A 14,325-nucleotide genomic window follows, 5' to 3' on the forward strand; every position below is an offset into this window, starting at 1 on the left:
ACCAGTTACCTCCTAAAGTTTGTCACTAGTTTTTAATTAGTTAATTAACGAGTTATTAATAACTATCTTGCTATCTGTTTTAAATATTATGTTCGTAGTTGATCAAGTGACGTCATACATTCGTACTCCAATAAACTCACAGTATCCAGCAACATGTAACAAAAAGCTTAGAACGATAGCAAATAAGTGCATACGTAATCAGCAAAGTTCATGGACGGAATCAGAACGATTGCTAATTAAATAAATATTCAAAGTTGTACACGCCCTTTGTTGTCAACTTGGGGGCGTTTTTCATGTGTTCAATATTTATATGTATGTAGTAATTGTTTATTTCCTCAGTGCCTGGAAATAGTACTGAGAGGATCAAGATTCCACAGGAAAGTGCACTGTTGGAAACTTAAATAGATGTCATGTTGGTATGTGGAACATGAGATCACCGACGAACATTTAAACATGATCATGTGTAGTATGTATATTCCCTTTCCAAGTGACTCATGACACCGTGATGCATGTATAACCACACGGTTAAAGTGTCGATGGGACTGGGGTTGCCGAGAGTCCATCAAATTGTACGGTCTTCGTGACGAGACTCTTGGGTGACTTTTCGTTAAAACTTTAAGCCATACTGGGGTTGGGGAGGGGGGGTCTTCCACCAACAGAATGGAAATCAATCGGAATTCATTTCAAGCAGACTCAAGTGACCCTTACTGCGGCTTGCTTACTCACTTGCCTGTTTGTTACCAATATAGTATTCAGATGGAATATTGGGGCCTACATTAATTTCATACCTGAGTAATAGCCTATTACCTTTATTCTTTCTGTTTTAACTCTATTTCATATATTTGCTAATATTGAAAAAGAAGCCGTATGGTATAGTTTATAATGATTGTATGGTCATTAAAAATTTCGACAAAACTTCTTTGGACCAAACTTTGGGACCAAACAAGAATACTGCAAGCGGCGCGGCGCGATAAATATTTTGTTGGTACCCTGCAATGTTTTGTGTCCACGCTGCATGCGACTTTTTTTTATTGCTCAAACGATATCTATAGTTTTCACGTTTACTCGCCCGATAGTTATGTAATTTAACAAGGGTTAATGATTTGTCACACAGCACGCGTCGCATGCAGTGTGGACGTTTTCAAATTCTCCCGACTGAGCCCCGAAGTTGAGCGGGGCATGACTATTGCCCCCCCCCCCCACATTTGCGCAGGTCACTACCCCCCCCACCAATGGTAGGCCTACAACATATTTTGGTCTAAATCTAAGCACATTTTATTCGAAATTTGATTTGAAAATTTGAGTACAAACAAATTTCGGGTCACAAGCAATTTTCGGTCACAAGCACTGTTTGGGTGACAACAAACTTTTGGTAACATTTTTTTTCGTGAAAAAAATTTTGGTCACAAAAAATTTGGTCCCAAAAAATGTTGGTCCAAAAAAAATTGAGTCCCAAAAAAATTGGGTCACAAAAATATTGGGGTCTCAAAACTAGTTTTGTTGGTACAAACCAATTTTTGGATAAAGAAAAGTTGCTCTGATTTTTTTCTTTTTGTCGGAACAGAGACGTCGGAACATACGGATGTCACCTACTGAGTCACTGTCCTATACCGATGAACATACCGAGTAATGTATATGTACATTTACAGCAAATTAGATTCATTAGCATAGTATGAATGATGTTAAGTAAACTGTAGCAGATTTTAAGCAGCCATTCTGGATAAGAAAAGATATGTTTTAGAATAAGAATCTCTTCTAAATCGCATACTCAGCAGTGATGGACTACATTATACCAGGCTGAGCTGTAGAGCTCAGACTGATTATACAAACATTCCTTAAATAACGTTGATTTATGTGCCTTGAGAGCGAACAAACATTCCCTAATCTTTCAAGATCAAAATACTGAATTTTATTTTGCATATATACGGATTAATCAATCGTCAAGAAACGACATGAAGATTACAAAATATCAGCCTTGAGAACTATATATGAAAGGATCAAGAAAAGGTTGCCTCTATAGGTATATGGATAATCCCCAGAGAATACCAAATATATGTAAACAGGTGGATTTATTAATAACAGCCGTAAAACTCCGTACCTACACACACATGCATACAACTATATGATACATATTATAGACGTGTTGAAATATTTCAGACGTAGCGTGCACCCAGAAAAAGAAAAAAATAATGATAATAATAACTAAGCAAAAACTAAGATCAGCTTCGGATATGATAAAATACACATCCGGTCACTACAAAGGACATTCCGTTATTCAAATAATTGAATAATCTTTATTTCCTTATAAATTGGCGATTGCAATCCAATTCTCGGGTCGCTAAAGTACCGTAAACATGAAAGGAGTGTGTGTACAGAGGGAGACATATGTATATCTCGTACATTGCAGAAGTGAGGTGTAATACTATAAGGGTACGTATAATATTGAAGCTGATACTGTCAACCTGGTTCATGTGTTAAAAACATATAAACAGGTACAAAGACTGTAGCCACTTATTTCCCAAAATTATGCAAGTTAGATTATCAAAGAGTGAATAAACTTGACCGATTTCAGTATTTCAAGACATCGCTACCATATTTGACATTTGAAAAAGGAATTTATTAACTCGTACTAGTATTATGTAATCTATTCACGTATTCATCTCAGCATCATCAGGATATTATTACTTTATATTTAATCCTTACGTATATACTGTATTATTGATATTTGTACATTTTTTCCCCTTTTCTTCCAGGGAGTCTCCTACTTTGTTAAGTCTTTTAAAGATGTTATAAGAGACTTCCTTTCCCATTGTATATACAATTGTCGATAAAAGAAATAAGTGAATTAATATATTAGATTGTTTGTACGCTAAGTGGTGTCGAAAGCCTGATCTTGTCACGGGGAAAGTCAGTGGCGTCGCCTTGGGAGGCATGGGGGGGGGGCGGGTCATGCCGCAACAGTCTTCCCCTCCCTTTTTATGTCTCAAAAAACTTAGGTTGACTTCTACTTGAAGTCTACATGTTGCCTTAAAGTATAAGAGGAAAATATTAGTGGAAATGAGAATACATAATGCTCTACTTATTTTTGCCCGCGCCTCTTATTGACCCCGAACCGCGGGTGCTGTATCCACACTGACGCCCCCCCCCCCCGCTTCCAATGTCCATTTCGTTACGCCTGCATATAGCACATAATATTGTCCATACCAAATATTTCTCACAGTTTATGAAATGAATTTGAGAGTAAATGATCAACAACAACAAAAAATCTTTATAGGAATTTAAAATCAAATTAAATCTAAGTTTAGACAACGAAATGGAATATTCGACAACTCGGATGAGGATCGACTGAGTCACCTCAGTGTCGCTGTTGTACTATTCAGTCTATACCACGTACATCAGGTCAGTGACTCTCAAACGACCCTCTAGCTTCCCAAAATTTCTTTGCTTTTTTCCATAAATTAGTTTGTGAGTTTCTAATCAGCTTACTATTGATTATTTCAGTACTTTAATTAATGGTGAATTAACAAACGAACCCTCCCGGCCGTCTGACGTCTTGTACCGAATGAGAAACTTAAGTGTGAGCCTCGTTCGTACGGTATACGAAATTGTGAGACTTCTCACTGATTTCTACAGTAAAAAGAGTACAATAAACAACAGATAGGGATGTCCAACTGGTTAGGTTTTTGCAGTGAGAGAGAAAGCAGCATATTCAAATCTAGTGAAATTGAAACGGCCTTGAGCTTGTACAAGTCTCCCTTTTGGAAATGAAAGAAACTGAAGAGCGCCGTTTCACCATTGCCGACCAAGCCATCTTAATCCATTAAAACATCAATAGCGCCATCATTTTCAAAATTTATTGTCAATAACAAACCGTAATAGCGCTCACAACCCGTTTCGGTTGCAGGCTTTGTAATTATCTTTTTATGTTTATTTTGCCACAAACTGATATTATCATTGTCTAAACATGAAGGGAAAATAAAGACAATGAAAGCACAAATCTGTTATTTAGTTCACCCAAATCGTATCAGGTAAGACTGAAATAGGCAGAAAGAAACTTAAGACGTGAAATGTTCCATGCTGAGGCATATTGACACAATAAATTCAGCGTTAAAGATATACCGGTAATTCGCGTTGAAATTGACAGTCTTGTAACGAGTCTTGACTCTAGACACTAAAACTGAAAACGTGAAGTGCCTCGAACAGGTTCGTCAACTTTCCCGTCGACACAACACCGTGACTCGAATGCATTGAGTCAAGTGATGGAGTCATTAACTCGACTGGGGTCAGGACAATTATTCGACTCGCGTCAGGACAGTTTGTGGACTCTACTCGACAAAGTACTCGACTCGAGTCGACTCGACAATTACTCGAGTCGACAGTTATGAAAAGGTAAGGTATATGAAAAAATAAAGTCATTTGTTACTTTTAGTTTACCAAATGCGTTAGATGCGAGAATACTGAATATATGTCAATTCGGATTTGTAGAAAGAAATAAGACGAAATGATATGAAATATTTGAGAAATATGTAACACACTTTTCTTGAATTTGACATAAACATCCAATGATTCCCTATTCGCCTATATCACCAATTACGTGAGCAACACAACACAAATGATTTCAGCTTTCCAGACATTTAAAATGGGCGTTATTTGTTGTATTAGTTCAGTTAACAATCACTCTTTTTCTTTACTCCCTTTCTTTCTTTCTTTATTGTTTTTTAACAAAAATTTCATACCTTGCGTTTAAGGAATATCTCTCTTCTGAGTTTGGCCCGTACCATTCTCTCAAATTTAATCTTTGATGGTCTTGGTGACTGAAACAATGTGGCAGGAGTTTCCAGGTAACAGAACAGTTTAAGCTGATAGATGAGGACTTCTTGTAATCCGAAGAAATACTTCTTTATGGCGCGGTTATTGGTAATAAGTAATTTAGCTTACAGCAGATAGAAAACCTTTAATTGGGCTCAATGGTCAAGTCTGACCAACCACACACGCAAACACAGAAATAGTTTAAATGGTTGTATGCTTTACTGCAACGCGTTATTCAAGTCAATATAAAGCGGCTTATTATCAATCCGACATAGCACCAGCAACGCAGGCGTTGATTATCGTTAGTTTATGTACAGTTCCTTGCTTTTTTTCTTCGCTTCTCAACATATCCAAAACTACTTAACATATATGTATATAACGAAATAAATTGTTACTTGTGTCACTTTTAAACGGAAAGGGTTTGTGATTATTTGACACTACTCGACGGGGTATTTGATTAGCGGAAACATCAGTTATACGCCCGAACAATAATCGTTTACAACGTATTTATAAGGCTATTATGTCAAAGCCGAAGAAATTAACGGGGAAAAGTATAATCATTTTAGGAAGCGAAATTTTGTACTTCTGACTCACTAAACCTACTTGTTTTACAAATATATAAACAATTTCAGTATATATTCACAGTGAATCACTCGTTTCCTCGGTGCAATTACTGATCCTTTCCTCGCAGTTTGAAAATCTGCCGGTATCTGTCAACAATTTTGAGAAATAATAATATCCACATATTTAAATGGGTTTTGTGTGGGTTTGTATAATTCACGAATACATTTGCGTACTATGTGATTTATGAATAAAATTATCGCAAATGACGTATGAGACTATAGTCCTCCATGCATTCAAAAGAAAGTTGATATTATATGAAAAACAATGGCTGACCTAGATTTATCCTGACGTATAATCCTAATCCTTCTATCAAAATATTCCAAAGTCAGGGAGTAGCGAACGAATGGTGTCTTTAAGTTATATAACTTACTCTTCTTTCTGCTAAGACCGAACAATAATAACCAAATACAATTTATATCACAAGTGAAAACATCTTCCTTCCAATAACGAAATATTAAAGGTTATAGCAAACAAAGAATGTATCAATTTTTCGCTAAGTTGTCTGTCTGGCTATGATATGCTATGAAATGCTATGATATGCTATGGTATACAGTTATATCGCGAAGTAGCACGAACCAAAACACCGCGAAAATTCGACTGAAGCGCACAATGAAATATAGGGCGTCGATCTATATGGTTTGTTATATACCCAGCATGCACAACTATGCATTCCTTCCTTATTCTCTCAAAGAGCTAACTCCGCACGGACAGGCATACAGACATATGAGGATTAAAACAAGCACTTCCTTCAGATATTGTTTTAACAAGAGGCATAACATTTGCAACTTCTATAACTTCTTCCCTCTTAAACGACTGCCAGAATTGACCGACCACAAAACAGTAATAAATTAAGTCTTTAAAAATCACTTTCCAATATACGTATATATATAGTATGAGGCGGGGTATAGGACTATATACGGAGGTTGTGGATTATAGTACTACCCTCCAGTGGTCCACTACTGAAGGACCTCTTTGTTCCCGTACTTTCACCAGTCCCTCTACTTTAACAAAAGCAGAAAGAAGCAGACATTGATGCCAAACCCTCGTGTTATTCAACTTGAGGCGAATCCATTCCTTTAAACAAGAAGGGTAATTGATTCTTTAGCTTTGCCTGCTGTATCGAGCGTAAACTCACTTTCGACTTTATAAAACTATCGGTATGTGTATGTATATGGTATGAAAGTGCGGAGTTGTTTCCAAAAGAGTTACCGGTATTTCTTCCTACCTAAGATCTGCCATCTGTTAAAATTTACAGTGTGATTTGTACAAAAATTGTAAAGGAATGGCACGAATGGTATGAGTGGATAGGCGTTTACGACTTAAGGCAATTTAACGATTGCAACTAAAACAGACGATTGATGAGTATACAGATTTCCTTGTATAAGAGGAAGTGGACGATCTATATAGTGGGTGATAGAGGAGGTATATAGGTGGGTTATGTGTATTATGAGGACTTATGGTGAGGTGGGGCGGGAGGATGGAGGGGGGGGGGGTAAGATGGAGCTGGAGTGCGAGACGGTAACAAATATTGTGATTGGTGAACAAAATAGCCAAATTATCACAAAAAAAATCTCCATGGGGCTAAAGGAAGAGGTAGGGGAACAAACCTATAGAAGCAGGGGCTAAAACATTACGATAAGTGAACATATCATTCTCACATTCACCCTTAATCTTTAACGATATCAGGAAAGGACCAATGTGTGGGTGGGTGGCGGGGGGGCGGAGTGGGGTGCGGGGATGGAGGTGGTTCGATGCGCCACCGATCAGTAAATAAAACAGATGAAAGATTTTACATCAGGAAAATAACTTTCGAATTCCCTTTTCCATTTTAATTTAGCCAACCTTGCCCAATGAGGTTAGCATAGCCTGTCCCTGACGTTGAATCGAACTAATAAAAAGGCAATAGATTTCTTTCCGGTGTATTATTCTCGACTAAAGAACTGCAGGAGAAAGTGAACCACGTCTTTTTCTGTTCAAGTATCGAGATAAGCCTTGTCTCTTAAGTCCCGTTGTATAGTTGTTATCGAGTATGTTGTTGTGTAACGGTACCAGCCTTCTGAGATCTTTTTGTGAGCACCACTTATAAGACTCACGTGATTGACACTTCGACAATACGAGGGAAACCCGTAACAAACAAGAGACAGTTATGTGGTTGGTGTATAAAGCTGTAAATCCCGTAGGTATAGGCCGGGCCTATATATAAGCAGTGCATGGTATATAAGTATAGCCTAGTAATAGGGAGGGTATATATATATATATATATATATATATATATATAAAGGTATAGTATGGAGTTACATTTCTCTCCTCTCCTCTACCCTCACCCTCACCCCTCCCCTCACCCCTCTCGAAAAGGTTCCAGCCATACAAAACTGCCAAGACTAAATGATAGACCAGTCCAGTTTCGCAACAGACCCTGGAAAGCGTGAACGACACACTATGCTGTTACGCTGGAAACATGACCCACCAACCAAGACGGGCCAGACATTCGTCCATGGTTCGCCGAATATGTAACAATTGCACAAGCGTACAGAGCATGCTCCTGTGCTATAGTTACTCCTCCCCTTGACCCCCCCCCCATTCTTTTTCGATGAATGTAAGCCTTCATCACTACAAACAGTACCGTAAATCTGTCATAATATGATATGTAAGAGATCGTTGTGCTAAGTCTATACCGTTTATGATATAGTATACCCATGGAGCCATCCATAAAACTCCATGGTATACCACCCCCTGTATTTGGGGGGTAGGGGTGGGTGAGGCAGAGGGCACTGCATCATGGCCCAATGCAAGTGCGGTGTTAATACGTTTACATGAAACGGTATCTATTAGTTGGTGCTACTGAGATTTATACAACTCTAAAAGCAAATATTGACATTCGCCGTTTCGTTTCGATATTATAGTTTCCCAGAAACGGTCATATGTAAATATATAGACAATAAATATAAGAAACCTGCAGAGTTATAAAACCTGGTTAAATCAAAATACATGAAACAAGGAAACAATGCTCATTGTAAACAGCAAAAAACGAGATACATGCATGATTTAATCTGCAAGGGAATATCAATTAAAGGTTTTTCTCTTCACTTTTTTTAATATATTTTCCTAAGAAATAGTCTTTAAATTTAATGCTTTATGAATGACTGGAGTCTCATTAAATGCACAATTTTTTTCACTTTCGGCAAACATTTTGTCATTTGTTGCCCACATAGCTAGTGCTTACATTACTTAAAGGTAGTCAGTATAGGCCCCAAATTATAGCACGCTATAATTGCTAGAAGTTTTCAAATAGTATTTTCCTGGCGGTCTTTACTCTCCAAACTGTTCTCAGACATTGCTAAGGAACACACAAGATTACTGAATGTCCCATGCAGTGAGGCAAAATTTCCTCAAAGAACGGTAATAAAAACAGTTTAAGAATTTTGACCAAAGGTGACCATATTTGAATATCTAGCATATTTGGGGCCAATACAGCATATATCTTTAACACCGATTTGTTTCTTAGACTAAACGGATTACAATAAGCTCACGTGACTTCATCAATAACAACATGTGGGTTTGTTATAAAATTGTTGGCCAAAGCTGCTTTAATCTAAAACCAAAAGTTGTTTTTTACTTCATACTGTTTTTTCTATGTTTTGTTTCCTTAACATTTAGTTTGCCAGGAAGATCCTGGTCAAAGCCATGGTTGTGCCATATTAAATATTATTTTAAATGAAAATAATTTCCTGCAGAGTAAAGCATGTACTGTCACGGATGGCGAGGACATCGTTAGTTGCTGTCATATAATTACTACTTTTGAAATTCCTTCTCATGGATTAATTTTTAGTCTAACCTTATAGACGTCTTACGGAATGAATCATACTTTTCACTTATCATTATTCTTTTTTATTTCCCGAAGCGAAAGAGTTGTTGCTATGGAAATGATCGTAACAGCAGTCAGCCATTTTGAAAAGCACACTTGACAATACAAAGTATTAAACCATAGCCTATATGATGACAGAGAAGTTTGTCATTACAAATTTCAATCTGGCGAATGATTGCAAATTTCAATCTATATAACTTAGAGAGTGTATAATTAGAATGAATAAAAAAAATCATATTTATATCAGGCAGTCATTTTAATAATTAGATTTGATTATCTTGAGGAAAAACAGTGCTTAAAAATGATATTATAGGTTCGTAAATATTAAATGATCATTCTAACACGTCTATATAACAATTTTTGTATTAGTCTGTATGTCCATTTTGTATTCGGAAGATTAGTACATTAGTTCATTATAGGAGAGCAGTTCCGCGATGACTAAATACTCTGCCTTGTACTTTAGTGTGTGAACCCTAAATCACAACATCAACAACACGAACACGAACAGGAAATAATCTAAGGAGAGGAAAACACAATTTGCTATTTCCTTTAAGGTTTACAGAGATTACAGACCCGTTACTTGAAGACGAGAGAAGATCAAATAGATTATAACATTACTTTAGCAGTCTAGGATGTGGTGAGTTTTGTCATTAGCACTCGACGACTTCTCTTATCTGAAGACCAGAAACGTCTCTTCGCATTGGGGTATTGGTAAGTTACAATTGAGTTGAAGACTAAATGGTGCATAGGGAGTTAAACTTTGGGCCAGGTTTACCTAAGGAGTTGCCATTTGTAGCCCCCCCCATCCACTTATTGACCTCATACTAAAAGAATAAATTAAGTGATTTGCACAACGAACCTTGCTTGTTGACCTTATCATATATAATCATATTTATAGCCTAAATATGGCTCGTAATGCATTATTTGACTCTAACATTTGTTTTTTCTTTCGGGGGGGGGGGGGCGGGGGCGAGGATCACTTGCCCCCCCCCCTTCAGGTGAAGATCCGCTGAAACAACGTCAGTGCCACATCTAATTCTTTATAAAATTCTGTATCTGCATATGGGAATTCTTAACGCCTTATCATTTATTATCTGCATATTTTGTGTGTGCGTGTGTGGATTGGCAATAATTAGCTTCATTGATGATGTTAGAGAGGGTTTTTGTGTTTTGTTTTTCTACATCACTTTCTTTCTAATTTCATTTTCTCATTTAAGGTCAAGTATGAGGAGGAAGCTGGGAACAGACAGGGGGAGAGAGACGTAGCAGGGGTCTGATAGGGAGGGGAGGCGGTGGTGGTGGGGGGGGGGTCATTCCTATTTATGCCACTGAAGATTGGAAACTAAGATAATGGATGGATTAATTGTAAACAAGAGGACATTTGCTTACTAAGATGCGAACGAGGATATTCAGTGCAAACACGCAGTGGGTATTTTATGTTTGTATTTTGAGGTTAAGAGTTTGTATTGTTACGTAACACATACATGGAGTGCGGTTTGTGCAAATAAAGCTTTAGGTGCGTTGACATTTATCCTTCCTGTTGTTCTGTATAGTAGAAAAGTTTACTGATCAAAAGCTGCAGTTCAAAATGAGTACGTATTAAAAGAAAATTCTTGCGTTGGGTTTGGTACGTTTTTAAAGGTGTTCGATATTAACACTTAGAAATTCATTTGAAAATTTCATTTCAAATGATGAAGAAAACGTGGATAATTGCTAAATTACCGAAGGATGTACACAGTACGTCACTTAAACCAAGGGCGTAGGAACCGGGGGGCTGGGGGGCGCCAGCCCCCCGGTGAAAAATATGGGGGCGGAAGTATCATTCCGCCCCCCCCGCTCCGCGAGTCATAAAACCCCTTTTTCATTTCCAAATGAGAAAAAAAATCTCATTTGGGGCACCAAAGTGCATCTATAAGGCCAGGTGAAAATGCAAAATTATTTACAAAATGGATTGGGTGTTGAAGTGTGCTATATTGCACCAAATTGCATCTGAGGCCACCTGGAAATACAAAAAAATTCCAAAGGGGAGGGGGATACCCCCTCCCCTTAGACCCCTCCCCCAGGCCGGCCATCACTCTTCAGCCCCCCCACTCAAAAGTACCTTCCTACGCCACTGACTTAAACAACCATAGCAACCGTAATTAGTTTATGAAAAACAATTCACAAAAGTTATTGGTGTAACCACAATCTATACCCCCCTTACCGTTTTTTATCGCTCCATGATTTGAGTCACTAGATTTCAAATCTCGAGTCAGGGAATTCACTGCCTATAATCCGACTAGATCTTAACAAAGAGTGCAACGTTGCAACCCTACCCCACCCCCATCCCCACCCCTCACCCCGACCCCCTCAACCCCCCTTCCCAATCTCAAGCACATATTTTTCGTGATATGTCCTATCAGATGCTTCAACCGGTAGGATGGGTCATCCAGACATCAGCAGAAAACACCCAGATAAATCTAAGGAGTTGCCTGTGTTTGGAATTACCAGTTTCCGTAAAACCCGTTTACGGCACATTACGTCACAAAGAATCATAGATACAAGTTTGTGACGTAATTACGAATCACGGTGGCTGTTCTTATAAGATCACAAAGTTGTGTGTAGCTATAGATTTCTTTCGTTAAATGTAATTAAAAGAAAGTCGTAAGTTAAAGGTGTTTCATCATTGCTTTCCTATATAGGGATACTTTTCTTTTTAATTCAACTTTGTATATTGGAAGGTTGCAACCTGTGATTCGACACCATATATATCTAATTACATCACATTGTTGAAGCGAACGGTGGCGGTACCACCAGTATAGGCCTACGTCTTTGTGACGTCATACACGGCGAATACAGTCATATACAGATATACGTTATCACATTATTGTACGTGTCATCCTCTATAGAGAGTCATCGTAAATTCAGGGCATTACAGTCACGAGGTCTACGGAAATGATAAAGATGTGATGAAATGATCACATGCATAGATAAGCATCTGCCGAGTAAGTGTGAATTGTAGATAATTATAGTGGTTTTCAAAGGCGACACAGCACACAGCAACAACTTTAGCTTGGTTTTGATGTTGGTGAAGAACGGCCGAACTCTCCCAAATAGATTAATCTTACTCCGTGTGGGTGATACTTGAGAGAGCTAACTTAACAGCATATACCAATCACTTTGATTAATAAACTTTTAACGATTAAAGTCAATCGAAATTGCGTCTAACTATTCTAGAATGTACAAATAATGGTCACTAATGTTGAAACATTAATTAGCATTTTACTGACACCAGTCCCCCCCCCCCACTCCCCTCCTCCCCCAAATCATGCTCTCTTCAAACGTTTCAAGTACCTCGCCGAGATATTTACTTGCCTAACCTATAGCACTTCCTAATGTATCGTGAAAATATCTGAAATATCAGAGCCACCAAACAGGTAGGCTACTACATAAACAAACGTTTGGCAGATTTTAATAATAGAGCCTAAGTAGTTCCCTAATTTGATGACCTTTAAAAATGATATAGTAACTCAATTAATATTTAAGTCCATTCTTGAAAACATCGAACGGACCAGTGGATCTGATAACCTGATGCGTGCTACAGTGTAGAAACACATCACTGAAGTAGTAATGAAACACTATCATCTGATTTAAGGTGTGAGAAAAGCAAAACGGAAAACAAAATTGGAAACAGCGAAAAAAGACCTTACCTTTTTCTTCAGCTCAATTGCACGTTTTGTTCGTATTTGCACCATCTTTGTCTCTCCTGTTGAAGTTATCTTCGTTGATCGTAACGAAATAACAAGTTAAATCATGAAATAATGTCAAGGAAAACTTTTTCAACCAATCACGACGCAGTATATAGACCATGAAAATCAAGCCAATTAGTTCCCAAAGACCTCCTGTCAGTCAACAGAGTGTACACAGATCATAGCGTGGACTGAAACACATTTACAAATGTCGAACAAGAACAATTAAAGTTTTGTTGATAACTGATGACATCACTCCCGTATCAGCGTAAGAAAAAATCCCTCGCGACACACCATTGTCAGAATTCTAACTTTTAATATACCCGTATGGTATACAATAGCACTGCACCGAACCCCTTCGATGGAATCGTATAGCCACTTCAAACAGAGGAGTGTATACTTGATTAGGCCGCTGTATGGTCAGTCCGTTAAAGAACACAATAAACAAGACAATTTAACACAATGCTATAAATACTATACTAAGAAGGCAATACCTTTTGCCGTGACATCAGATCTTCACACCACTCAATGTCAACTTGTAACAGTTAAATGACCAATCTCATATTTCAATTGCACTTTTTAAGTTACTCTCCCAGGGTCCAAAAACAGAGAGGAAGTTGAGTCACATCAAGTCAGCAGAAATTTTCTTCTTTTTCACCGCCAATAAAACTTTCCCGTTTCTTTGACTCAAGTTGCAACCGATTATATACGCCGGCTGGTTGATCGGAATAGCTCTAGTGATTTGTATACACAGATCACATCCACGGGTTTCCTTCCTTTCGTAACCACGCGTGAGTTATTTACTATTAAAATTCGCAGCGACTGTCCACCACACATGCACACACATATGTATACACATAGACCTGTATATATACAAACAGGTACCTTGCCCTTGCGACCAGTCCTCAAATGAAAACAAGCAAACCGAGTAATAGGTCTATAGTTAGACTAGTGTGTACGAACCAAGTCCATACGTATCACTTTTGCTATGCCGGGTTTGAACAACCGTACAGTTATTGTGCGAATCGTTTGTTATGAATGGCCTAGTTTAGTAGACAGACTAGAATTTCAGTATACGACTTCTGTGAGCTAAAGAACAAAGACAATTTGCAAGTTATTATATTAATAAAATCCGCCACAAATATAGATTATTTTCACGAAGCTCCATAGAATTGGGTTTAAGTCTTCTTTCTCCTCTTCACCGCTGATTGTTTAAATTCACGTCTTTGTCTATTTTTAAATGTTATTGTTCCAGTTATAGCTTTTATGTTGACAGGCACAGCTCATGTACATAATATA

The 14,325-nt window shown here is 37.9% G+C and overlaps 1 protein-coding gene across 2 annotated transcripts in view; it reads right to left on the reverse strand.

Annotated features, from left to right (window-relative positions):
- LOC139980744 (uncharacterized) overlaps nucleotides 1-13,875 on the reverse strand; it is a 28,893-nt gene extending 15,018 nt beyond the window's left edge. The window contains exon 1 of one of the 2 annotated variants that reach the window (XM_071992635.1): nucleotides 12,988-13,875. In XM_071992635.1, the coding sequence (XP_071848736.1) occupies nucleotides 12,988-13,032 (45 nt within the window). In that variant the 5' untranslated portion in view covers nucleotides 13,033-13,875. Of the gene's footprint in view, nucleotides 1-4,736; nucleotides 5,054-12,987 lie in introns of those variants that run through there. The other variant, XM_071992636.1, reaches the window with a different exon arrangement.
- Between the last annotated feature and the right edge of the window lie 450 nt (nucleotides 13,876-14,325).

The sequence above is a fragment of the Apostichopus japonicus genome, chromosome 15, assembly GCF_037975245.1.
Source record: "Apostichopus japonicus isolate 1M-3 chromosome 15, ASM3797524v1, whole genome shotgun sequence".
NCBI lineage: Eukaryota > Metazoa > Echinodermata > Holothuroidea > Aspidochirotida > Stichopodidae > Apostichopus > Apostichopus japonicus.